This window comes from Perognathus longimembris, chromosome 19, assembly GCF_023159225.1.
Source record: "Perognathus longimembris pacificus isolate PPM17 chromosome 19, ASM2315922v1, whole genome shotgun sequence".
NCBI lineage: Eukaryota > Metazoa > Chordata > Mammalia > Rodentia > Heteromyidae > Perognathus > Perognathus longimembris.
Genome location: NC_063179.1, coordinates 29,353,295 through 29,381,070, shown reverse-complemented (window position 1 = coordinate 29,381,070; position 27,776 = coordinate 29,353,295). Strand labels below are relative to the sequence as shown.

The following is a 27,776-nucleotide window of genomic DNA, read 5'->3' as shown; positions in this document are numbered from 1 at the left end:
AAAGTAAGAAATAGGTATGTCTAAGTCTATAATCACCTTTACTCCCATGTGAATCCAATTTCAAATATCCAGCAGGTTTTATTTCATCAAAATTCTCATCCTGTTTTGAAAGCCATCCTTGGCTTCTTCAAGAGGACTCCTGATTCTTTTTGCTATGACCTTAGCTGCCCTTGATAGCTTCCATACAGTCTGGCATGGCAAACTTTTCCAGCACCTTAAAGTACATTTCTTGTCCCAGAACTAAGAATAGTCATTTCTCTTCTTCAGATTAATGATGACCTCTTGTGCTAATCCCATCCTAGTTCCAGCTCCTGTTCTGCCCAGTATCTGTATATGGGAGACCCACCTGTTCTCAAGTCTTTCAAAGTCTTTCAGATGCCTTTTCTTAGTACTGCTTCATCCTTCTACACGGGAGTTCAACTCCACAGGTGTGGCAGGTTATTGAAGGTTTTTCTCTATTTATTTATCTTTTAGCTTCATGGGGACAATTTCACTGTAAAATAGGTTCATGCTTTGTTTTTATTTTAGGTTTTATTTTAGGTTTAGGTTTTAGGTTTTACTATCTGTTGGTTCTATTTTTTTATTATCAAACTGAATTACAGAGAGGTTACAGTTTCATACATTAGGCATTGTAACATTTCTTGTACTGTTTGTTACCTCTTCCCTCATTCCCCCCTCCCCCCTCCCCCCCACCATGCATTGTTCAGTTCATTTACATGTTGGTTCTATTTCTTAACATGCAAAAGTCTAAACTTCTATCACCACTATCTGTTCAGACTCAAGCCTCTTAAAATGTTCTCTTTGCTTTAGAAAACTATGTCATGACCATTTTTTTTCCTTCAAGTTCAATAGTGTCCTTTCTATTATCATCACACAGAGACAAATTTAATGATGCTTGTTCAGGATATGCTTTCATGTTTTGTTTTCTTTCTCTTTAAGTTTAAGTTAACACATTAAAAAGTAAAGAATTTAATTCCTAGTTTCTCTGGAGTTAAATTCACATTATATTAATCATATTAACAAATATAATTAATTCAATTCTTATTATAGTCATTAAACTAAGAAGGATATAGTATTGATATCTCACAATACTCCACCACTGTACAGTCAAGTTCTGAATGTATAACAAACTACAAAATTTGATAACACAGGAGAAAAAATGATACTAGCTAGAAATGTTACTGCCTCCATGGCTACATTCTCAACCTTGCTTTGAATAAGATAGCACTAATCATAAAGGCAATGGCATTTAAAAGTTTTTATAGGGCTGGGAATATGGCCTAGTGGCAAGAATGCTTGCCTCATAAACATGAGACCCTGGGTTCGATTCCTCAGCACCACATATACAGAAAATGGCCAGAAGTGGCACTGTGGCTCAAGTGGCAGAGTGCTAGCCTTGTGCAAAAAAGAAGCCAGGGACAGTGCTCAGGCCCTGAGTTCATGGCCTAGGACTGGCCAAAAAAAAAAAAAAAAAAAAAAGTTTTTATAGATTTGAAAGAAGAGCAATGTGCTGAATGGTCATGGCTCCCCAAATTTCTTATGTTAAAATCCTAACTCCTACAGCAATTGACAACAATTGGAGGTGGGGAATTCAGAAGATAAAACTCTCTAGAATGAATTTAGTGTCCTTACAAAACAGACCCAAAGAGATCTTGATCCCTTCCACTTTCTGAAGTTACAATGAAAAACAATCATCTCTGAGGAAATAGCACCCCACCAAACAAATATGTTGGCAATTTGATCTTGGCCTTCCCTGTTTGCAGAGCTATGAAAAATTATCAGCCATCTATCAATGGTATTTTGTTAAAATATCCTGAATGAACTAAAAGACAAACTATCCTCAATAGATATACACCCAAGTTTTAAAAGAATCTATATATAAGAGGGTAATAGAAAATTGAATTAAAGAAAGCATACTGCAATTTTAAAAGGTTTCCATTCCTCTACTGAATGCAGGTTTCTGCAAAGAGGACATTTGGCTATCCTCACTCAACTGAAATATTTCGTAGGCTGAAGATATAGGGAAAAGCATCATCTTGCTACAGGATTATAAAAGCTAAGAGTGAACAGAATATGGCATGAGAAGTAATCAGGCTTAGCATAGAGATGAAATTTTACTTAGCTTGTTTACAAATCTGTGCAATTTAAGAAAATCTATAAGACCACCTTCTTTCCATGTGTTCACAAATATGTTGTATTTTTCTTCATGATAATTTACCAGATTACATATTTACTTTCAATAACTTTCACAGATATCATTAAAACTGACTGCTAAAATTACAACCATTTACACTGTCTTTGAAATGTCACAGTAGAAAATTCCCTCCACAGCTATATTATCAAATAATTCACTAATCCATAAATATTTACTAGGAATTAAGATTCTAGCCAGGCCCTAGTGGTTCATGCCTGTAATCTTAGCTACTCAGGAGGCTGAGATCTAAGGATGAAGGCTTGAAAGAAGCCCAGACAGGAAAATCTGCGAGATTCTTATCTACAATAAAACTCTCAGAAAAAGCCAGGAATGGTGCTGTGGCTCAAGTGGTAGAACACTAGCCTTGACCACAGAGACAGGGCCGGGGGCCCATGCCCTGAGTTCAAACCCCAGGACCAGCAAAAAAAAAAAAAAAATTACTTGTTGACCATTTTTAAGTTTAGATTACAGTTTTAACTTTTCTGTATGATAATTTAAAATAATACTTTACTTGGTAATTTTATGATCAATGATATTTTAAATTTCAAATCTGGATCCTATACTGTATCATATTTTTGGTCTTCAAATTCAGTGGCACTAGGGCTGGGATGTAGCTCAGTGGCAAAGCACTTGCCTCGCAAGTGCAACGTCCTGAGTTCAAGCCCCAGTACCAAAAAATTTAAAAAATTTTTAGAAAATTCAGTGGCACTATTGTTTCTTTTAACTTTATTATCTTTAGGTAGATGTAGAAAGGCGTTACCACTAAATAAAGCACATATGACTGCAATGCACCTTTATCAATGTCACTCCTTTCAACAATCTCACTTATCCCTCCCAGCCACCCCTTTCCTTGCTTTTATCAAATTTTGTAGGATATACATAGAATCCTTGCCTGCATTCTCCTCTATACCTAGTCCCCTTCATTTATCTATTTATTTCCCCTTGGCTCCACCCTACTCTTTTAAGTACTCCTCCCTGGTGTTTACTTTGTTTAACTTTAACTCTGTAAGGAATTACACTGTACTTGCTGTATAGGAAAGTTATGTATATATTTTAATATATTTATCATATAAGCAATCATCTTACTGAACTTTGTGGTTGAATCTAGCACATTTTTTCCAATGGTTTATTCCACTCTTTAAGGCAAGTTAAAAATAATATGCAAAATTTTTCTCCCATGGCAAGATATCCTAGATTCATCTCAGGTTCTAAAATTGCAATCCAAGCAAAATGGTGTCCTTATATCTTCTTCCATACATCAATGTTTCAGAGTGTCTCTATTTTGCTCTACAATATTAGATAGTTCAAGAATCTTAATACAGTGTTCGAAATACAGATAGATGATTGGGGAACCACAAACTGCTAAAGCTATAGATAAATATTGTTAATACTTGTATTTTTTGTGATAAAGGGCCTACAACTTTAATTTAATTCTTGAAGTATTTTATGAATTAGGAAGTATAATAGACACTAATGTAAAATGTATAATAATGGCTACTAATTAAAAGCAGCAATAATAGTCAAAAGAATTGGGGGTTAACTACAATATACTTAGCTCTCATATATTTCTATTTTACATAGCAGAAATTTATCTTCCTCCAGTAGTTTTCCTAATTCATTTACATACTTAACTGAACAAAATTACCAAATGTATTGATAAGAACAAGACTTTTAAAAATACTTTGAAGCAACATATGACCTCATACAAAGAAATCCTGTTCTTCCTATATGCAACATTCATGTAACATTTATATTTTAGCCTCTGCTCATGTCTTTGAAACAACTAAAGAAATAAACGAATATACTTTTAAATAAGATATTCTCTTGTTAAAACATAAGAAAGCTCAAATATTCTGCAGGAGTGATAAGTGACACGTGTTCTATAAATGATGTAAGAAATATTTTAATATCCATTCTGCCAAATTTACCATATTTTCAATTCTTAAATTATATAGTTAAATAATAATTTTTAGGCAACAATAAAAAGGGAAATAACTTAGTACACATGATTCATTTTATTTGGCTCATATGTAACATTTAACTGATTTACAATGATATTCCATTTACTGATTGTAATAACAATTAACAGGAAGGATCACTTTTAACTCACAGCTATTAGAATTTTGCCTAAAATCTAGGTTCTACTGTCTATGACAACTTAGATGACCAAATTTTTATTTCTTGAAATTTTTGTAAGAAGAGCATACATTTAAAATTTCCCAATGTGAATTGTTTCATGTGTAGACGTATTTCACAAAGCACATTTAAAACATGCCTTTGGTCAGAGATCCTGAAATCTAGAATTCTTATAGTAGAAAAAAAAACAGCAATACACACGACATAACTTTTACTTCACATATGCATTTGCTTAAGAAGTTCTGAAGACTTTCAGAACATATACTCAGTGAATATTTACTTAACTCAAATGAGTCACATACTTTATGTTCTTTTACCTTCATCATGATAATAAATCACTGTGAAGTAACATAAACTGCACAGCATAAATTTAAGCCTGACACACAATGGTTATAAATGTATAATGTACATAGAATTTATAGATAGAAAACATATATCATCCAACAACACCATGAGACACATGGCTTACTTTCCTGAGTTTATAACTAAGGAAATCGAGTCTCAGTCATTAAGATGGTAGACCCAGGATTCTCATGAACATAGTTAATAACAGAAGTGTATCTTCCCTTAAAATAACATATGCCCATAGCCACTTGAAGTAAAATAATATTGAATGTTCATAAGAACACAGTACCCTGTCACATATGCACTAGATTAACTACCCTAACTTATTTCCTTATTTATGGCAGTATGGAGGTTTGAACTCAGGGCTTCCTGCTGGGGAAGCAGGCACTTTACCACTCAATCATGCTGCTAGCCCCTTTTCTTGCTTTCTCTTTTTGAAGCACAGGTTCCCCCTTCTTGCCTGAGTACACACCTGATCTGTGATCCACCTATTTTAGGCTTTCCATTATTGATGGATGGATGGCAGGAACTTGCCACCACACTCAGATTCCCTCCATTGAGATGAAGTCTTTCATACTTTTCTGCCCAGGCTCACTAAGAACCATGTTCCTCTCAATCTTAGCCTTCCACACAGCCTAGAATGCAAGCATGAGCCCCTTGTGCCAAGCTTTCATTTTAGCCTTTAACTCATTTCAAGGAGAAATTAATTTATCAATTTGAAACTATCTGTACCTCTAGCTAAGGAGGGTGAGATTTTAGTTTCTGTACACTAGCCAATGTACAATTTCTTCTGCATACTCAGAATTATAGGACTAAAATCTTGGCTTGAAAGTTTTGATCAGACTAATACTGACTTCTGAGTAAAATAACACACTGATTATCATCTATTTTCTATATACCTTTAGATCTGTGGAGTTAATAAAGATCCTTGCTATTTTCTCCTATTCAAATATGTCCATGTTCTGGCTTTATTATCAGTAGAATTCTCTCTGATAGATTATAAACTTATGAATTAATCCTATTTTTATATTACTTACATTTTCTTTTTTAATTTTTTCTCTTTTTTAGCAACAAGGATTCATCACTCCATCGGTTACTCTTTCTTATCCCCTTCCCAACTTTTCTTAAATTTATTCATTTCTTTATTGTCAAAGTGATGTACAGTGGGGTTACAGTTTCATGTGTACATTTCTTATCCAACTTGTTACCTCCTCCCTCATTTTCCCCCACCTTGCTCCCTTCCCAACCCCCCCCCAAAGAGTTGTACAGTTTGTTTACAGCATATAGTTTTGTAAGTATTTCTGCTGAATTGGTTTGTCTTTTTATCATTTGTCCCTTGATTTTGATATTCTTCTTTCCTTCCCTAGTTCCAATACATATATACAGTATCAAGGGTACCAAAATCAGTTCCAGTGACAGCAGGGGTAAAACCATGGGAAAGAAAGACAAAAGAAAAAGGCATAATTGCACATGGTATGTTGAAAATAACAATGATAAGCCACTTGTTTCCATAACTTAGAGCTCACTTTGCTTATCATCATCTTATGTGTACATAGCTATTGAGCTATTGTGGAATTTTTTAAACAATTTTAATGAGTTACATTATCTGCATGCTTTTTCCACTGAGATATAAGTCTGGTCCTGTTTTCCATGGGTTATTTTTAAGAGAGTATCTTGCATCCTGCCTGGGCAAAGTATCACAGATAGGATAACAGGCAAGGAGCACTATGTCCGATTATCAGTTGTGAAAGGGGGAGTGATAAATTTTTTCACCTATCCTGGCTTTAAACCTTAATTCTTGCAATCTCAGCCTCCAATGCAGTTCCCAGCTTCTATTTGTTCTAATTCTGGAAAGCTCCCTAGACTACAATTCTCTAGCTTATTCAATCCAAGAAATCTTGCTTAAACTCTTAAACCATTCTTTCCATAACATACTATTCTTATTATTCTGAGGATATTATACACAAGATATTTTTGTACTGTTGCACCTTTTTCTTTCCTCACCCAAATATCTTTCCTATTACCTTGGGCTCTGTTCTCCTTATTTAGTCTTTTTCTTTCATGATGAAAACAGTTACCACAATCACAAATCAGGCAATACTTGATTTTCAGTTCATATTAAACAATATAATACAAAAAAATAATTACAGCTTCTATATAACATGTATATTGTTTTTGACAGAGTAGTTAGCTAATAAACAAGATTCTTTTTATTGGAAGGCATTAAAATTTCTCCCTACTTTCTACCTGGGGAGAACTGACCTGGCTCTAAGCATTTTAATGTCAGCTCTGGACACAGTTATTTGATCTGTCAGCTTGGTATTTCTACACTTCTCTCTTAACTGTTACTTCCACGTATCAAATTGTTCTGAAGTTTGGTGAATGAAAGACTGTAGAAGTTGGATGGTTTTATCCACCATCTTTCTTTCTATTTGCCCAAAATGATTTAGGATGTCTTATTCTCTGCTGTCTCCTTTTTCAGCTACTCATCCAAGTATCAGAGTAAGTTTGTTTTTTCCAGTATTATTTTTAAATGATCACAAGAAGGAAGAAGGATAATTATGCTTCCATAAAGGTTTAGAGAATTATTTATACTGGCTGCTTTGTTTCTTACTGAAGCAACAGAATTAAGGTTCAAAAAGAACTGAATTCCTGTCCCAGTTCTTACTCTCTATGTCACTGTGTTCATGCTACTTAACTTCTGGGTAGTTTTGCCTATTTGTTTATGTATTGGGCAGGGAAATGTAATTCATTGGCACATTATTGCAGGCGGCAGCTAGAAGAGGTTGTCAAGTATTGCTACAGGGGAAGAAAAAAGCTTTCACTGACTTCCTTTGCTTAATTAACTCTAAAATTAAATGTGTACAGGCCTGATTGGAAACTGTTTAGTCATTCAGTAAGTGTGTGTGTGTGTGTGTGTGTGTGTGTGTGTGTGTGTGTGTGTGTGTGTGTGTGTTTAATGAATTTGAAATCAGGGCCTCTGACTCCTGTTTGGCTTTTTCACTTTGGACAGGCACTCTACAACTGGAGCCACACTTCTACTTCCAGAGAAGGTTAATTGGTGGTTAATTGGCAATGAGTACCAAAGACTTTTCTACCCAGGCTACTAGCATCAAACTGTGATTCTCACACCTTCACCTTAGCCTCCTGCACAACTAGGATTACAGGCAAGTAATTATCAGCACCCAGCTCACTAAAAATTTTTAAGTTTCTATGTTGACCTAGCAGCATCAATCCTAAGAGAAATAAAACTATATCTCTTCACAAAGCCTTGTCCAAGAACATTCACATCAGCAGTACTTATAGAGCTAGGATGTAGAGGTAAACCATGTGTGCATCAATGATGGATGGTTTTTCAAATATGGCAATTCACTGCATTCAACAGGAGCAATGGTATTCACCAAGAAAGAATAACATAGATGAACACACTTACACATACACAAACACACACACACACACACAGCAAATTATAACATAGATGACCTTGAAAGAAAGCATGAGTAGGGTAAGACATCAGTATCAAAAGACCAAACTATAATGATTCCACCAATATTAAATGTCTAAAATACATTTAAAAACAAAGTCACAAAGACAAAAAGTAGAAGAGTAGCTGACTGGAGATGAAGGACAATTATAGTAGTAACTGTTGGTCAGTAGTAAATTCTTTCTTACAGTGACAGAATGTTCTCAAATTGATTGTGGTGATAGTTATGAAATTATGTGCACACAAAGAAAACAATGAATTTTACACTCAAATGGGTGAATTATATAACACATGAATTATATATCAAAGAACATTAAAATGTATCTACAGGAGTTTGGCAGGAAAAAAAGTAAACTGAGTAAGACTGATGGGTAGTAGAGTTTGACTCCTACTGGAGGGGCACACAAGAGGCCTGGATAGAAAGCAAAGTGATCACTGGATGACCATGATGACCTAGATAGAAAGTAATGGGATCATAATGATTAAACCAAAATATAATTGATGAACAGAAACTACCTAAGTGAAATGATGAAAAGTGAAAGAAGAATTTCAGGCAATGCCACATCAAAACTGTCTGTCAGGAGAAACCTAGTTCATCCTGAAGTCTTACCTAAGAAAGAATAACACAATAGCAAGGGAGGGATGAAATATGCTAAGTTTATATAGATTGTAGCTCATGGAAATTTTTTCAGAAATGTTCTGAGAGTAATGGGCAGCCCTCTAAGAGTTTTAAGAAGCATAATATTAGAAGTTAATTTTAAGATCACATTTGTCACTCTATGATGATAGGAATGGAGGACAATTTAGATTTTCTAGGCAGAACAACCTGTGCATTATCTTAGTAGAAATATCAACCACTGAGAATCTATGTCATTTTTGTCATTTTAAGAAATGTCTTAAGCTGAGAATATGGCCTAGTGGCAAGAGTGTTTGCCTCATATACATGAAGCCCTGGGTTCATGTATAGCCCAGCACCACATATACAGAAAACAGCCAGAAGTGGTGCTGTGTCTCAAGTGGCAGAGTGCTAGCCTTGAGCAAAAAGAAGCCAAGCACAGTGCTCAGGCCCTGAGTTCAAGCCCCAGGACTGGCAAAAAAAAAAAAAAGTACCTTAAGTTCTGTGAGTATTAATTGTGAAATCATTATATATAGGATCTCTACATGTCCATTCCATGAACTTTACTCAGAATACAATAAAAAATAATCTCATGCATAAAGATGCCTGTTACCACACAGTTTATAATATACTGGGAAAATTATAAAATTGACAAATTCTATTAATAAAAACTAAAAAATAACCACTTAATTTAACATAATACATAGGTGCTAACTACATGCATTTGCATCATTAATCTTATTAGCTATTTATATTTATAGCTAAGGTCTTAAAAATAAACTCAGACTTATACAAATAAGATGATTTACACCTGTAACCCTAGGCTATTCAGGAAGATGAGATCAGAAGCAGGAAAGTCAATGTAACTTTTACATCCAAGTAAACAACAAAAAGTAGGAAGTAGAGTCCTGGCTTAGTGGTAGAGTGATAGCTTTGAGCAAACAAAAACTCAGGAAAGTTCCCAGGCTTTGAGTTCAAACCCCAGAACAGGACCAAAAACAAACAACAACAAAAATTAGTACCCTGGATATGTGCACTGAAACTAGGGAAAGGAAGGGAATATCAAAATGGGGAGAGAAAGGATGAAAGGAAAGCCAATGCAACAGCAATACTTACAAAACTGTATGCTGTAAACCAAATGTCCAACTCATGGGAGGAGAATGGAAAAGAGGGCAGGTGGGGGTTGGGGGGATGAGGGAGGAGGTAACAAGTTGGATAAGAAATGTACACACTGCCTTATGTATAAAACTGTAACCACTCTGTACATCACTGTGACAAATTTTTTTTAAATTATCAAACTGTAAATTCAGATTATGTGTAATTTCACTTCTTTGCTTAAAGTGTACAATTACAATGAGAAAATTGAATAATAATCTAAAGCATCAAGGATCAATGTTGTCAACTACAATTGGCAAAAGTTACCTAATAAAAGCTTAACTTTAAAAAAACAGCTTCTGTAGTTATCTTTATATGCACATAATCTTCTATCCATAATCCATAATTTTATATCCATAGTTTCTATGGCATCTGTAACTCCTACACACACACACACACACACACACACACACACAGAGTGAGAGAGTCAGGGAAAGACCAGGACAGAAAGAGACAAAGACAGAGAATAAAAATTTAAATACACGTTTTGCAAAAATGGAATAAAAAATTCCAGGATGTATGAAAGAAGTTGTGATTTTAAAATGTCCTTATAAGGAAATTATTTTTATAAGAAACTTAGGATCAGTACAAATACTGTTTTTCCTGTGCATGCAATTTTCCCCTTCCTTTCTGCTCCTTTTACTCCTAAAATACACGATGTCAGCTGAATTCATAAGTTTGCCACTCTTAATGCACAATGTTAAAATGAACATTTGTCACAGACCCTGAAAACATTCAGTATTATTCATGTAGCACTAATGATCTATATTTTTTACTCTACTTACAAAAATCTATATTTGAAAGTCCTCCTAGATCACCTTAGTATATTCACCCTAAAAATCTATCTCTAAGCACCAAAAACAAGTTTTCTATGAAAATAAAAAAATCACAGAACCATCTTGTTTGATGATGACCTGGAAATCTCATCAAGTGTATTTTGTTGTTTGCATGTGCACTTTGGGACTTTGGGTCACTGAATGAAATAATGTTAGAATCACAGATACTATCTAAATGGGTTTATGGCTAGTAATATTCTGCTTTGTGGTTGTTGATCAAGAAGATCATATTGATTTCATTGTAATGGATTGAGCCAATGATAAAACTAGCTATATATTTATCCAAAGCCTTGAATTTGTTTCATGATTAACCAATAACTGTGTAGTTACCTGGCCATATATCTAAACAATTGACACTATGAGAACACAGGATCTCAATTTGTAACAACTCTTCAAAAGTAAACTTACTGGGAAATTTACTCAAGAGAAAAAAAACTGGCAGTCAAAAAGCAATTAAAGAATGAATCATTCACTGAACTTCTATTTTGCAACTTATGTATACCAAGAAAAGGTAACTGAATATACCTTCAAATCTTCCAAACAATTTTACTTTAATTGGGTTTACCATTTGCTAGCACCAATAAGAAAAATATTAATTAAATGTTAAGATATAAAAAGATTCACTTAACATAGAAAAGAAAATGAATCCTTATGGTTTACTTTGGTTGTATTAATGCGAACCACAAAAGATGCTTTGCTGGAAGAATACAACTTTCATCCAAAAGACAATATTACACTAGGCTAATTAGACTGTAAACCCCAGAAGATTGAACTGTTTTCTTGTGAGAGGCTCCTGGAAACAAATGATCTCTCTATGACAAACCATACATTATAAGTGAAGCCTCCTTTCCCTAGTGAGCACAGAAGTGACCTCTGATTCAGTACAGTTGGATGCACTCCCAGGCAGAGATGAAAGGCAGGAATGGCAATAGCTTCAGGAAGTGTCTTCCATCACTAGTCTCCAGGGTCCTTCAGTACTTGTGGCATAGTGAGCTTTTCACACACTCACACAAATGATTAAATGAACTGAAGGAAATTTAAAAACTCAAGATACAAAAATGATTCCCCATAAGGGCAAGATGTCATCTAACATCTCTAGAAAATAAGAGCAATATTCTTTATGAGCCCTTGTGTAAGCATGACCCAACAAGATAATATCAAAATCCTACAGTAGACAACATCCTGAATGATGATAACTTTTTCTAAGGTAAATTACTTGCACACAAAAAAATCATACATGAGCAGGGGAAGTAGCTTAGTTGGAGAACACTATTCTAGCATGCACAAGACACTGGCTGGGTTCAAGGATCCCCATCAGCATACACACACACACACACACACACACACACACACACACACACACAGACACTCCACTCACAAAAGAACTCTAAATATTGTACCAATCCATTTAAATAGTTGTTACCCTAAATTGCCTGCAAAAGCCCAGTGTTTAGCCATGTCAGGTCTTTAGTAAATGAAAGAAAAGTCAATTTTACTGAATTAATATATAATCACTATTAGTAACCTCAAAATATTCATACTTAACCTTGAAGTTAAATGTGTGGTATTCACATGAAATCCAATCAGACTGAGGACTATTCTTCACTAAACATAGATTTCTTCAATGTTTGTAAAGTACTATTCATATTTTCCATAGTCTCGAAAAATGGTATATATTATAAACATAAACGTTTTTTTCACTAAGTTCTCTCCTTTCCACCCAGTTATTTCATGAAATCCCAAAGGGTTCTAACATCATCTTCTAAGAAGAAAGAGAAATGCAGTGCTTCTGCCCTACTTACACCAGAGTTAGGAGAAAACTACCTGCCAGACACAGAATAGCACTCTGGCTCTGGTGGGTGAAAGAAGCCCTAGCTAGCACGTTGGGACTCTCAGCAGAAGCCTAGCTCTGTCCCTACAGGGAAGTTGAAAAGAGAAGTAGAACATTAACCACAGCATTTATGTCACCATAAGCCTTGGAGAAAAGGGTCATCCAATACTCACCAGTGTATAAATGAGCAACAGAGAATAAACTTTCCTGGTCAGGCAAAGGTTGCTAAAAGTGTCAAGGAGTCAGTACATCCATTCCCATACTATGCCTACAGATCACTTTCTCAGTTGCTAAAGGACTAACAAACCCAAATTTGGCATTTTAGAAAGGGTAGCAAAGCATCATCCTTAATGTACCTTCTATAAAGGGCTTAGACGAGCTGATCATCATTACATGATTCTAGTATTGGTTTAAGATTGCATATACACTGCCTAACTACAGGAAAAAAATGAACTGCTAGGATTTTGTCTTCATTTTTCTTTGTTTTATGTTGCATTTTCCTGACATCTTATAGGTCTGGGAAAAATCTTTTTCAAAACAGAAATGCCATGAATATTAATGAAATATTAAGACAGAAATATCTCTGAATGCAAGTAAGTACATGATAACATATCTAGTAGGTTGTTTTAGAAAGGCGGTGTGTACCATAATTATAACACTGTATTCTGATCTCAAAAAGGTGGACCTGTATTTTTATCCTTTATGTGGGAAAAGTTTAATTATTAGATATTGGCCATTATTTCGAAATACCCTTTTCACATGGCTCAAGAAATAAAAGCACTGTAGGTAATTATTTACATGAGTGTAAAATTAAGTGTTTTATTTGCATGTTACTCTTGAATGCCATATATTTCTGTACATATCAATCTCATTTTTATGATTAAGACTGAAGGCTTTTAATATGAGAAATTGTTTTACTTTTATAAAAATAAATAGTATCCACACTATGAGTTGCAATGTATTTCATGAGGGATTGAATAAAGGACGGCATTCTACACTAGATTCCAACCTTTAAATTTTTAAAGAGCTTAACAATCGAATTTGCCTTAGACAAAGTGCATTTGTAAGTTTGCCTAAGTATCTTCCTAGTGAAGGAAACATGCTTGATTATTTATTAGGTTCTTCAAGCATGAACACTCTTTTATCAGACTCAACCACCTATGGACAATAAGTGGCATTAGCTTTTTATACGTCTTCCGTTAGACTTTCCTGTGTGTTTTTGCAAACAGGCATCATAATACTAAATACTTCCTGATATCCATCTACGCATAAATCATAAGAAGCTACTGATTTCCAAGATGACAAATATCAAGGCTTGGCTAGATGGGATTATGGGTTTTCTACAGCTAAAAATATTCAGAACACTGGACAGTTCCTCCAAGGCCGGCAGCAATGGCAATTGCTCTTAGGAAACACAACTCAGAGTAAGCCTGCTCTCTATTGCTGTACTTGTTGACGGTTGTAAAGGAGTCTATGGAGGGTGCTTAGTATACACATTCACTCCTTAGGCTGAGCCTCTGTATCTTTTGGGAACAAATTCAGTTCAGTATAAAATAAATAAACAAATACATTCACCTGAGTTAAGGGTTTGAGATTAAAAAAAGAAAAAAAATAGGGAGCCCAGCGCAGCAGCACTGTGAACCTACACTAATAAGAGGATCTACTTTGCGACCTTCATTTGACAATCTCTCCATATGCTTATAACTGAGCTGAGTATTGAGGGCTACAAATAAGATCAGGGCATAGCTCACTGTTTCACACTGCACAGCCTGAGTTCTGACAGCAGCAGCAAAGACTGCTTCTTCTGCCTAACACATGGAAAAGCAGATTTTTCTTTCTCTTTTTCTGAGGGACTTGTAGTCAAGGTCAAGAACGTGTGCCGCCGGCTGTATTTCAGGAAGGGGATCTGGAAACGCCCCCTGTCTCCGTCTCCAGAACTCGGGGCTTCCTGCCACGCTCTCGCCCAGCCTGGCAAGGCAGCACAGGCTCCACCGACACCCCACAGGCGAGACACCAGCCCGACGCCCAAGGAGCCTTCTTCCACCTGCCAGCCACTATGGGACAGAAAGGCAGAGCCCCTACACCAGGTGACTATTAGCCTAAGAACCACAGATGAAGGCTCTCAAGGACGGCGGGACTTGGGACTTACTGGGAGTCCCTCCACTCAGCCCGGGGCCTCCTAAACCCCAGAAGCGTTTCCGCCACCACTCCTTCCACCAGCCCCTCCTGGAAGGGAGCGAAGCTTGGGAACAGTGTGCCCTCTGCCTTGCACTCCAAGCAAAAGTTTCCAGTGTACAACTCAGCACCTCCCCTCCGAGGGGGTGGGGGTGGGGTGGGGATCACTCTGGCCTTCATGCTTTCCCGACCTCTCCCCCAAAGTTTCAGGCAAAGCAAAGGCGCCTCCCCGGGGCTCTGGGGGAGCAGGCACCCCACCCCGGTGCAAGATGTTCCAGGATGGAAAGTAGTTGCCCAAAGAGTGGACCCCGCCCGCCCTGCACCCCCCGGGCTGCCCAGTGCCTCGCGGGGTGCCCCGAGCCCACCACGGGGCGGAACCCCCCGGGGCTCGAGGGCGCGGCCCCGGAGAGCCAGGCGGTGCGGCGCCGGGGATCCCTCACCTGAAATCGCTGTAAGGGTGGATAATCCAGAAGCCTGCAGTTTTAACCCTTTCCTGCTCCTTCTCCACCGCCTTCTGGCTCCCGAACATGCGGAGGGAGAATTTGTTGACGCCGGGCTGCAGCATGGAGGTGAACTGCCGCTGCATGAAGCCGTACTGCCGCCGGGGCCCCTCGGTGTCCTCCAGGCTGTCCGCAGGCTCCTCGGCGCCCGCGCCGCCGTCCACCTTGAAGCACACCGAGTTGCCCTGTTCCTTGGCGCCCGCGCCGCCGCCGCCTCCCGGCGGGGTCCCCCGGCGCTGCTTCTCGGCCGCCGCCGGCCCCGAGCCCGTCGCGGACGCCTTGGCGGGGAAAACGCTGTGCCCATCGTCCCGGCTGTTGGACGACGAGTTAGGTTTGCCGCTCCCTTCCATGCCCAGAGGACGCGGCCGGCGGCGACGGCGCGGGCTCCAGACTCGTCGGCCGCCCGGCGCCGGGGACTACAGGGAGCCCAGGGGACGGGGACCCGAGCCGGCTGCCCGCTACTTACTGCCCGTCGCGGCGGCCCCGGCAGCGGCGGCGGCGGCGGCGGCGGCTGCCGCGGTGGCTTCCCGCCTGCGCCGCTGCTCGGCCGCGCGTCTGGCTCTCGCCGCCGCCGCTGCCCTGAGTAGCTGCGCTCCGAGCTCCGCCGCGCCGGGCGCCGAGGCTGAGGCTGAGGCTGAGGCTGAGGCTGCGGAGCGGGGCGAGGCAGGGGGAGGCGAGGGGAGGCGAGGCGAGGCGAGACGAGGCGAGACGAGGCGAGGAGGAGAGGCGAGGCGAGGCGAGACGAGGAGGAGAGAGGAGGCGAGGAGGAGAGGCGAGGCGAGGCGAGGCGAGACTCAGCGTAGCCCCGCGCAGCCCGCGCAGCCCGCGCAGTCCGCGCCGCCCCGCGGCTGCCCTCTGCCGGCCGGAGACGGCGAGTCCCCGCCTGCGCGCTGCGCGCGCTCTCAGGATACTCGCTCTGCTTCTGCCCAGACTGACATTGAACCTGGGGGCCCTTGGACACACTTATTTGTACGTGCGGTTGGTGAGACACTCGCTCGGCGTCTGTGTGCAGAAACAAGGGTGGAGAAGGTGAGGGGGGAGGGGAAGAGAGAGAGAGAGAGAGAGAGAGAGAGAGAGAGAGAGAGAGAGAGAGAGAGAGAGAGAGAGAGAGAGAGAGAGAGCGATGAGCCTAAGCTAGCTAGTTGCATTCATCCAAAAGAATCAGACAGCCTACAACTCGCGGAGACATTGTCTGGACGCCTGTTTGAATGTTACAGATGGCGAAAAGGGGGGAGCAGACGCGTTCTCCATGCTGAAAATTCACAGGAAAGCCATTTGGACATAAGAAAGCAAAGCTTGACAGTGGAATATGCATGTATTAGGAATAGCTCTGCGTGCGTGCGTGTGTGTGTGTGTGTGTCTGTGTGTCTGTGTGTGATGGAGAGAGAAAGAAGAAGACATGCACTCTGGGCATGCTGAAAAGAAATAGGCAGGCTGAGAGCAACTAGATCTCGGTAACCCTCGTTATCAGCGGCTCCTTGGGGCTTTTCAGATTAAGGCTTAGCACCTAGGGACAGGCTGCTGACCTCCTTCCATTATCCCTGTTTACTCTCAGGCAGCTCCTTAAGCCGACGAGGGGATTTCTGTCTTGCCAGCGCCACTAACATCAACACTCGTGTCAGCAGGTCTATCGGCCCATCAATACTGAGAGACAGAAAAAAAGAGAAGACTTCGCCCTGAACTGACCTATCATTTTTCCAGATTAGTTATATAATCAATAAAATTGACGAAGGCGCAAGTGTCCTGGGCAGCCTGCATGGACACATGCTAGAAAGTCGAGAGGACTGGGGACCTGGTCCGATTGCGATCATCATTTCAGAGAGGAGTCATCTCAAGTGGAACTTACAAATGGGCCCCTGCTGCTGAGGAAAGCGTTTTTTGCTTCCTCTCCGCCACCCTTTCCCCCCACCCCTGGCATCTCCCAACCCTAGTGGAGTAGCTGAAAGAAGCAGAATGAGCTTCCAAAGTCACCAGTCACACAGCAGGACAGCTCAGTAGTCTTAGAAACTCCAAGTCTCTTTCTATTTTTATTTTATTTATTTATTTTTTTTTTTTTTTTTTTTTTTGGCCAGTCCTGGGGCTTGGACTCAGGGCCTGGGCACTGTCCCTGGCTTCTTTTTGCTCAAGGCTAGCACTCTGCCACTTGAGCCACAGCGCCACTTCTCGCCATTTTCTGTATATGTGGTGCTGGGGAATCGAACCCAGGGCCTCATGTATACGAGGCAAGCACTCTAGCCACTAGGCCATATCCCTAGCCCTCCAAGTCTCATCAATATCCCAACACATCTGTTCAAGATGCCAGCATGGCCACCCTACCCACAGCCTCATGCAGGGAAATCCCGCCCTGGCCAAAGTTCCCAGTCCTCTGGTTTCCTGTCAGCTATAGGCATGCCTTCTGAGGAGAGGAGCAGGCACTTTGGCCTGGGAATCATCAGGCCAGCAGCCTGAAATGTGGCAATCAAGATATTATAATGACATCGTTAAAGACAGGCAAGAAGAAAGGCAACCGGAGAACCAACTGGATGTTTTCACGAGGGGGTTCACAGAGGCTGAGAACAGGGCGGAGAGAGGAACAGAAACAAGAAGTTACACCAAGACTTACCATCGCCTACCCTTACATCTCCTTTCACAATGGGCTGTGTCCTGAGTTGGACAACCTCTATTCTCAACTAATCAAAATCCAAAAGCACAAGATAAAGCATAGATGTAAAAACATTAAGGGACAGAACCTGGGAATCTCTAAAGGTGTAGGGACCTTGCAAATTCAAGAGGTCAGGTGGGGACACCACTTGCCAACCAAAGGCAGAAAGAGGATACAGGAATGACTATCAACAAATATTGCCTAAAGCAATTAGGCCTTCAAATGGCCCAAATAGGAAGAGATTTCTCTATGGTTTCTCCCCTCTGCAAGCTTCCCCTAGCCCCATACTTTCAAGTCACGCATGTGAGAAGTATATTTTATCATAATTTTCAACTTTTTTAATAATGTAAAACTATGCCATGTAAAAGTGCTATGCTGACTAAAATTCTTTCTTCTTTTCAACCCAACTCATTTTGTTCTTTAAGCTTAATCATAGTCATGACCAGGTAGTTATTTTATTCAGTTTTACTGTGTTTCAGTGTCTACCAAATAGAACAGTGTTATTGAAAAACAGGATTGCAAAACAAAACTAAGAAATGTCTTCAAAGATCACAATTCATGAGTTGTTTTATGTATAGCTTTTAAGGGCATGTTTTCTTCATTAGAAAACTCAAAACTATGTTATTGTTAAAATATAAAAACTGTGTGTATTATGTCAATTAAATTAGAAGCCATATAAAAAGCCAAGTTGTTCATAGTGCTGACTGGTTAGTTTGTTGAGTTACATGAATAGCTTCCCTAGGCAAGGGAAACTTGCTGAAAATTAGGGTAATTAAACAATGGGCAAAGAAACAGTGAAAAGCTCATAGACAATGAGCATATTTCTATGTCTCTTCATCAGTAAACTATCTTACACTAAAATCCATTGAACTAAATAAGGATGTTTCCTTCAACATCATCCTAGAAACAGGACTACCACCATATTTTGATGTTTTAATTAGATTTCCATGTCAAAATGCCTTGTATTTGAAAGGAATCTGGTTTCTAAGGAATTGGAAGAGACTGTCACTTATGAATTTATTTCATGAGAATGTCTCATCAATAAGTGTAATGAGTGTGGCTGCTATTCAGTGTGCAAGAATTGTACATCTTCTAAAATGTTCCCTGTCTCCTTTAATACTCTGCTTAAGATCAAATTGCAGACAGCAGCAGAAGATTAATATGAATCTAAAATAAAATCCCCATGCAGCAGATGCAAGCACATGTGAAATGAGACAAAAAAGACAGATGGGTGACTTGAAATTTGACAGCTTATTGAAAAACTCCCAGTGGAACTTAGGGGTTTAAGGGATAAAACAGTTCAGCTTTCCTAGTAGGACAGAGAATAGGTTAAAACATATATTTCATATTTAAAGAAATAGAAGATCTGTCTCCACTAAAGAAGTAATGGTGAAAAACAGTGATAAATAGTTTGGAAAATGCAACCGCAAAGCCTATGTATGCATCTTGTGAACAAGTAAATTTGATTGTCTGGAATGTAATTGCTAACATCGGGCTAATTCTGAAACATTAGACCTATTGAAGTCAGAATAAAATACTTAGACGTAGCATTTTTGCAATACCTCACATTTTAAATTGATAATATAATTTTCCCCAAACCCTCAAGAAACAGCTAGATAACCATCATAACAAGTAATAGAATTTTGAAAGTTTTATTACTTGCTGTGTACACCTATTAATATTTCCAGAAGTATCAGCAGTAACTATAATGATGTCACAATGTCTCCTTCACAATCATAGCTAAATGTGAAAACAACACAGTAATAAACAGTCTAGAACACATCGATGATTTTAAGAAAACAAACAGATATATTTGAATAAGTTAGATTATACTTCTCATGCATAATGGAAAGACTTGTTATTATAACGATTAATTGAATTTTAAGTTTTGAGTAAAATTAGATGCCAAGTGTTATTTTTCCTTGTACAACAAACATGACAAAATGATTTTTCTGTTAGGTTCATTTGGGAAGTATGATGTAAGCATGCCTGTAATCCCTGCTACTCCTGAGACAGAAGTAGGAAGAGAATGGTCTGACGCCAGCTGGGAAAAAGCATGAGACTCTAGACTCTATTTGAAACAAAACTAGAGCAAAAGAATTAGGGGACATGGCGCAAGCGGGCATAAGGCCCCAATTTCATACCTGAGCACTGAGAAAAAACGTTTCATTTGGCTTAATATAACTTGAGGCGGGGAGTGGTAGGGAGGGAAAGTGGGAGAAAAATGAGGGAGGGATAACAATGTTCGACAAGAAATATAATCATTACCTTACATATGTAACTCAAACTCTCCTGTACATCACATTGACAAAAAAATTAAATTTTTAAAAACATAGTATATTGTAATTTTAAAATTAAAATAATGTAGGTTTTTGAGTTACATAAGGTAGTACTGAACATAGAATAGACTGGAGTAACATAAAACCAGAACAGACTCTACAAGTGGCAACAGTTTAAAGAGGCCATTTCTAATCAACAAATTAAAGATTTGTTGAGCAGGTGCTAGAATGGTTAAGCAGCAGTTTGTGAAAGAAATAAGATAGACTATGATCTACCTTCTAATGCTTAGGTGTTTCCTAAAGTGATGATTTAGTATTGTAATGCAAATATTAAGGCCAGGATAGATTAAAAATGTATGTAAATATTTATAAACAAAAAAGCTAGGAAGTACTTCCAAGTTATGATAGCAAAAGAAACTAGAAACCATAAAGAACCATACATAAGTATATGTATGTATCTATCTCTCTATATATGTACTATATATGTACAATATGTGCATATACATGTATTATATATTTATATACATAAATTTGAGTTCAATCATTATGTAGGTATAAGAATACATAACAACAATTATCAAAAGAAAATTTTCAAGGTATAAAATAGTTATCTTTAACATATGAAGAGCTCTTTACATACACAAAATACTATTTACAAAATAGTTCTATATATTTTGTGTGTGTACATTCTATTAACAGATAATCTGCTTATGTGGATGTAATACAAAAAGCTATTAGTATTTTGAGGTTTTTATGTAAATAAAAGCCAATTTTTCCACAGTAAAGGAGCCAGGAATCAGAGACTCATCCTAGAATACTTGATAAAAGTATAATAATGTATACAACATATAGTATCAAACGATTTCAATTTGAAATAGTAATTTTCATTCAAATTTTGTAAAGAAAAATAATAATGTCAAAACAAAGTATGGGTGTCTATGTATGTTATACACATAGATATATGAAACATATTGTTCTACAAGTTCATGTTATTCTTTTGTGGGAGTGGTTTTGGGCATAAAACCCAGAGCTCAGTCTTTGACATGAAGCCACATCTCATTCCTCCTCTACCAGGCCAGTTTTAATTATAAAACATTAAATAATATATAATTTTTGACAAAACCTTTGCCCAGCGAAAATTATAAAATATAATTGAAAATTTTCTATCAACTTTTGTTGACAGTAATTGTATATTTAGAGGCTATAGATTTTTACTGTCCATTATCACATATGATTATTCACACCATAAAATTCAGTGACTCCTTTACTATGGCCATTTGTGTTTCTTACCTATTTTGCTATTGTAAGAAATGTAGGGCTGGGGATATAGCCTAGTGGCAAGAGTGCCTGCCTCAGATACACGAGGCCCTAGGTTCGATTCCCCAGCACCACATATACAGAAAACGGCCAGAAGCGGCGCTGTGGCTCAAGTGGCAGAGTGCTAGTCTTGAGCGGGAAGAAGCCAGGGACAGTGCTCAGGCCCTGAGTCCAAGGCCCAGAACTGGCAAAAAAAAAAAAAAAAAGAAATGTAATTAATATCCTTTCATACCTATGTGCATAAAATAATAAACCTGGAGAGAAATATGAGAAGATAACTATATCTACAGATATATTTATTTTATAGCTCAATAAATATACGTACCAATCAAGATACCTACCAAATTACCTATTTCATATACTTGCACAAACAGAAGATATCAAAATCTTTTAATTTTAAAATGAGGAAGAAAAACAAATAGGAAGAAAAACAATATAAGTAGTTTTAATTACATTTTTGTAATCATTAATAAGAATGTACACATTTCACATTGGTTTTCTTATGCTTATCTATTGATTACTTATTTTACTATGTAATCAAACATAATAATTTATATGGATTTATGTTCCATATATTTCATGCCAAAATATGTGCTATGCATTAATTTTATAGTAATAAATTTCCTCCAAACTATAAAGTTACAAATTTGAGATGACGATAATGGCATATTTAATGTCAAATTAAATCAAACATTAACTTATATATGTATTTAAAACAATTCCACACTCAGCATGTGTGAGGCTCTGGATTCAATCTCCAGTAAAGTCACATGCATAAAAAAAAATCCATAGTCATTTTTATGTTTTTCTAAAAGCAACAGTCCTTTTCTGTATATGGTTAAATTTTATGTAGTTATAGTAGCAGTAGAGGTGGATTCTATTTTCTGACAAAGTCATTTGGATACTTACACCAAAAAGCAAATGTGTCTATCACATCATGAACCATATCATTTCCTAGGTCCTCAAGTAAGAAATTCTACACTCAGGTTAGATCATTAAGACATTTTGTTCAAATATTTTCTGTTCTCAGCCAGCTATAGTTATTGCGCCTTTTCGTAAAGTGCAGGATCTGAAAGCTTCATTATTTTTCATATCTGATCATAATACATATTCCATAGTCATAAAAACATATTTTAGATAGAATTAATATGACTATCTAATAGTGTCATTGCAATTTTTTTCTGGAATTACTGGACTATTAGATTCTCTTCTTATTGATTTTAGAATGATAATTTATATTTCATGAGAACATTTTCCAATTCACTCATATTTTAAAGGTGTGTATATTTGCACACTCTATTCTTTTAAAAAACAAAAAAGAATAACATTCTTTCCATGTCTGTAGCATTGTTGCTCCTCTCATAGCCAAAGTTTTTTGTTTGCTTGTTTGTTGTATGATTGGTTTTGAGGTTTTGGTTTGTCTTAGAATTCAGTTGGCCTATTCATTTCATTTTTTTTATTTTTTTCTTCTTTATTGTGAAAGTGAAGTACAGAGGGGTAACAGTTTTATATGTAAGGCAGTGTAAACGAACATTTCTTATCCAATTTGTTACCTCCTCCCTCATTTTCCCCCGCCTCCTCCCTCCCCTTTTCCCTCTCCCCAATTTTGATCGATTCAAATGCATCTTCACTTAATGTTTCATTGGTTTCTGAGTAACCAATTGTTCCTACTCCCCTGAACTAAACTTCTAAATAAATACTTTCTTTGAAATTTGTTCCTGGACCAATTCTTCAATTTATGTACAGCCTGTGAAGACATTCTTGAAAAGATTTGCCTTTTCAATGCTTTTTCCAAGTACAGCATTTTGTTGGTTTCATTTTGTTTATTAAATAATTTTCTTCTGAAAGTTCTGTGACCTTTACTTTCTGTATTCCTGGGAGTCCTTGAAATTTCTAGTGTGTAGACAACACTCTAAATCATGTTTTGTTTTGTTTTTTTTTTTTGGCCAGTCCTGGGCCTCCTGGCTTCTTCCCGCTCAAGGCTAGCACTCTGCCACTTGAGCCACAGCGCCACTTCTGGCCGTTTTCTGTATATGTGGTGCTGGGGAATCGAACCTAGGGCCTCGTGTATCTGAGGCAGGCACTCTTGCCACTAGGCTATATCCCCAGCCCTAAATCATGTTTTCCTTGATGTTTTGTATTACTGCCTGGAATTTTATTGTTTAATTACATTAAGAAAAATAGTGGATGAACATCCTGTTTATTCTCTTGGTCCATTTCCTGTGATAAATCTAATGTAATTAAACTTTATTTAATTGGTAAAATTCTGTAGTCTTCTGTGAATAATTATTAAATATTTTCTACTAATAATGTTTTTATTCTTCAATTTATTTTACTAATAATAACAAATAGATTTGCTTCCAGTGTAATTCCCTTTTGTTGATTTTCATAGAATAGAAATTCTGACATAAGTCTCTATTTTATTCTCCTAACTATCCATCTTTCTGATTTGCTGCACTAATTGAAATAGGAAAATAAAATTCAGTGGATCACCACTCTGAAAGGCATATTCTTTCTTTAAGTTCAGTAGTTCTGGGACTGAACACAAAGGAATAAAAAAAACTCTATCCTGTAGCAGTCTATTTTTAGTTTATTTTATTTTTCAGAAGGGTAATCATATCACCAGCAGATGAAAAGTTCTATATTCCTTCCTACTATTTACAATTTTATCTTTGTAAATGTTATTGGATAATATACGTGGACAATTAAATATACTCCTATCTTTAAAAACAAATGATACACAGACTATGTGGTTTAAAATATAAATAAAAGGATAAAAATCAAATTATCTTTTGAATGAAGATAGCCAAGAGGTTAGGAGTGTGTATGAATGTGCTTTTGTGGGTGTATATATTTAAGCAGATGTGTATTTGAAGTCATGTTAAATGGTTTTTGACATCAATTATATTATTTTAGTGATATTAACAGTTATAAACTATGATAATAAAATAAGCTCATGGTAAACATGTTTTCTAATTTGCCATATGTAGGCACAGACCTTACATCAAGATGACAACTCTATTTATTTCTTCTCTTGTTGATGTCTCTTCTGTAAGTCTTTTCTAAAGTCTCAGAGTTACAGGCCCAAGACAGGGCCAAGAAATGAAAGGACAACACACACACACACACACACACACACACACACACACACACACACACAACTCAAAATGACAAGAAAAAAATAAGTATACCTGACAAGCCCCATAATTCAGTTCTTTGCTTTTACTTCCCCATCATATTTTTCTTATCTGTGAATAGTGCTTACTATTTTGGAAATAAACATGTGCATTTTTTCTTTTTCCTTTTCCTAACTCAAAGCATCAAAAAAAAATCTGAAATCTTCTTTATATATATATTTTTTTATTATCAAACTGAATTACAGAGAGGTTAGTTTCATACATTAGGCATTGTATACATTTCTTGTACTGTTTGTTACCTTGTCCCTGAAATCTTTATAGTGTTCAATACAGAAGGAAACAGTACAACGCAGAGACATGAGTGGATGAAAGAAACTTCTTAGAAATCCTCAAGCATGGTCTAGAATCTTCTCTATGCTTTCAGAACATCAAACATGTATCACTAAAAATAGTAGTATTATAGCAATTATTACAGTACATTTGTAATAGGGAGGCCAGATCTGCCCAGTGCCATCATTAACTGTGGAGGGACTTCAGGTTGACTCCAGCTCAGATAAGAGCAGAAGCCAACTCCATCTCCACTAAGCCCTCCCCCACCCTATTCAGGGAAGCTCCCCTTTATTATGATAAGTTATGTAGATTGACCATCTGAGGCCTGGGATCTTCAAGGGAACCTGCTATGAGTAGGCTTAGAATGATAGGTTAGTTCAAATAGATATTATGAGACAGACTGTAACTCTATTGACCACCTGTGTGCGGCCTAGCATGCTCTGTAAGTGTTGTATCTTCATTGGTCACCTGCGTGTGACAAGTTTGTCTGTGATGTTTGCCTTATAACCAGGCTGGAAGGCCACACGGACACGTGGTCCCAGCTCCCGAGTCTGGACTGCAAACATACGGGCGGTCCCAGCTCCCGAGTCTGGGCCCTGATCCTGCACTCGTGGTCAGCAGTTTCGGCTCCCGAGTCTGGGCTGCGACCAAGGCCGGTCGGTTCACTTTTTGTTCACTTTTTACTTCCCCAATAAAACTGTCTTTTTGTCACCTTGTAGCTGGAGACTGTGTGGTGGACTTGAGCGAACCAGGAATCCCCTCCCTTGGTGGGGCACCCTGTTTCATTGTAGCGAACCCCCACTCTACTTCACATTCTAATTGTTGGATTGCATCTCCCACTATAGAGTATGAATAATATTAACTATTGCTCCTGTAATTTCTAAAGATAGTACAAAATTATATACTCCATGAATAGCTTACATAAATCTCACCATAAGTTTTAAAGACAAATAGTTTTTCCATTTACCCTCTAGGATGGAAAGTTTATTTTAAAAAAAATATTTTACATAGCTTTTTTTAAAGTATGGATTTTCTGGTTACTTCCTGGTGCTCCTATAACTGAATTACTGTATTGTCTATTTTAGCAAGAAGAAATATAAATGTATTTCCAAATACAGTCAGTATTGGCACTGAAAATTATTCAGTGTCTGATTAACAGACAAAATAATAAATGAGCAAGATGAAAAAGCGTTAAAGATTTGTCACCACTAACTTCATACATTTTAATTTTCCTCTTATAATTCGGTTCTCTTTTAACCTTTCACTTACAAGGCCAAGCTCATGACTCCTGTGCCACAGAGAGGAGGCGGGCACTGCCACCAACAAAGAAGCTATTGATCTTGTTTGTTCCAAAGGGCCTAATTTCTCCACCTCTTTAGCAAGACATTTCAGAGAAAGTCTGGAAATGAAATTGCAAATGAATATAAATGAAAGGAAAACATGATATTTTTGCCTCTAAATCAGTTAGGATGTCAAAACTGGCTGAATTTTTTCTTATTCTTATTGTCAAACTGATGTACAGAGAGGTTACAGTTTCATACATTAGGCATTGGGATACATTTCTTGTACTGTTTGTTACCTCCTCCCTCATTTCTCCCTCCCCCTCCCCCTTCCCCTCTCCCTACATGAGTAGTTCAGTTGATTTACACCAAACAGTTTTGCAAGTATTGCTTTTTTAGTCGCTTGTCTTTTTATCCTGTGTTTTTTAATTTTGGTATTCCCTTTCACTTTCCTAGTTCTAATACCAGTATACACAGTTTCCAATGTACTCAGATAAGATACAGTGAAAGTGCAGGTACAACCACAGGAAGGATCATCAGCAATAGAAGTTATGGTTTCAGATGGCATATTGAAAGTAATTACAACAGTGATATAACAGTTGTTTCCATAACATGGAGTTCATTTCACTTAGCATCATCTTATGTGTTCATAAGAGTATAGCTATTGGGCTCTTTTAATCCTCTGCTGTTACTAGCCTAAACCTGTGCTAATTATTCCCTATGAGAGAGACCATAGAGTCCATAAAACTGGATGAATTTTTATGGGATTTTTTTTGTGAGTGTCTTGCAATTAATGGAACTATACATTTCAATGTTTTCTCCATGTAAATATTTTGTTTTTCTCCCAACAGCACAGCACATTTATATACATATGCATATGTATATAAATGGTACATATGTATATAAATGTGTGTGATGTACATATATCTATTTCTATATATAAAATATAACTATATATCATATTTTTAACTGACTAAAGGTTAAAGGCCATTTCTTTTTCAGATCTTTCTATTCTATACTCACAGTCTTTCAGATGTTCTAATGTCCAATGGCCTCTACTGCTTCCTGGTATTGTCTTTGTCTATCTTTCTTTTCTTAAAAATGCTGACCCCAGATCAATTGGTCTGTGTCCTGGATCAGGCTGCCACACTCAAGTCCAGTTTCTGGACCTATCAGATTGGCCTGGCTCCATGCATCCCTTCTCAAGATGACCATGGCTTGGTTTATTCTGTAGCTGTTCAACATGGTCTGGATGCTATTCCAGAGACCTATTAGAGAGTACCTGGGAGAAGCCCAGGACAGGAGAAAGATGGATGGAAGACCCAAATTCTCTCATAGAGAAAAGAGCCTTGCATCTTTTTTATCTAGATGCCAGGATGGACATTCATTTAACTTTTATATACAAGGATTTTGTCATAGGATCAGGGTCATGTTGAAAGGGTCGAGAAGCGCATCCACGGAATGGAGGACACCAAGAGACGTTCTCATGCAAAAGCAAAGGGTTTATTCGAGCAGGCTCG

The 27,776-nt window shown here is 37.7% G+C and overlaps 1 protein-coding gene across 1 annotated transcript in view; it reads right to left on the bottom strand.

Moving 5' to 3' along the window:
• The window catches only part of Hcn1 (hyperpolarization activated cyclic nucleotide gated potassium channel 1), a 336,525-nt gene extending 320,903 nt beyond the window's left edge, over nucleotides 1–15,622 (bottom strand). Inside the window, exon 1 of the mRNA XM_048368455.1 lies at nucleotides 15,213–15,622. Coding sequence (XP_048224412.1) covers nucleotides 15,213–15,622 — 410 coding nt within the window. The remainder of the gene's footprint in view (nucleotides 1–15,212) is intronic.
• Nucleotides 15,623–27,776: the final 12,154 nt, after the last annotated feature.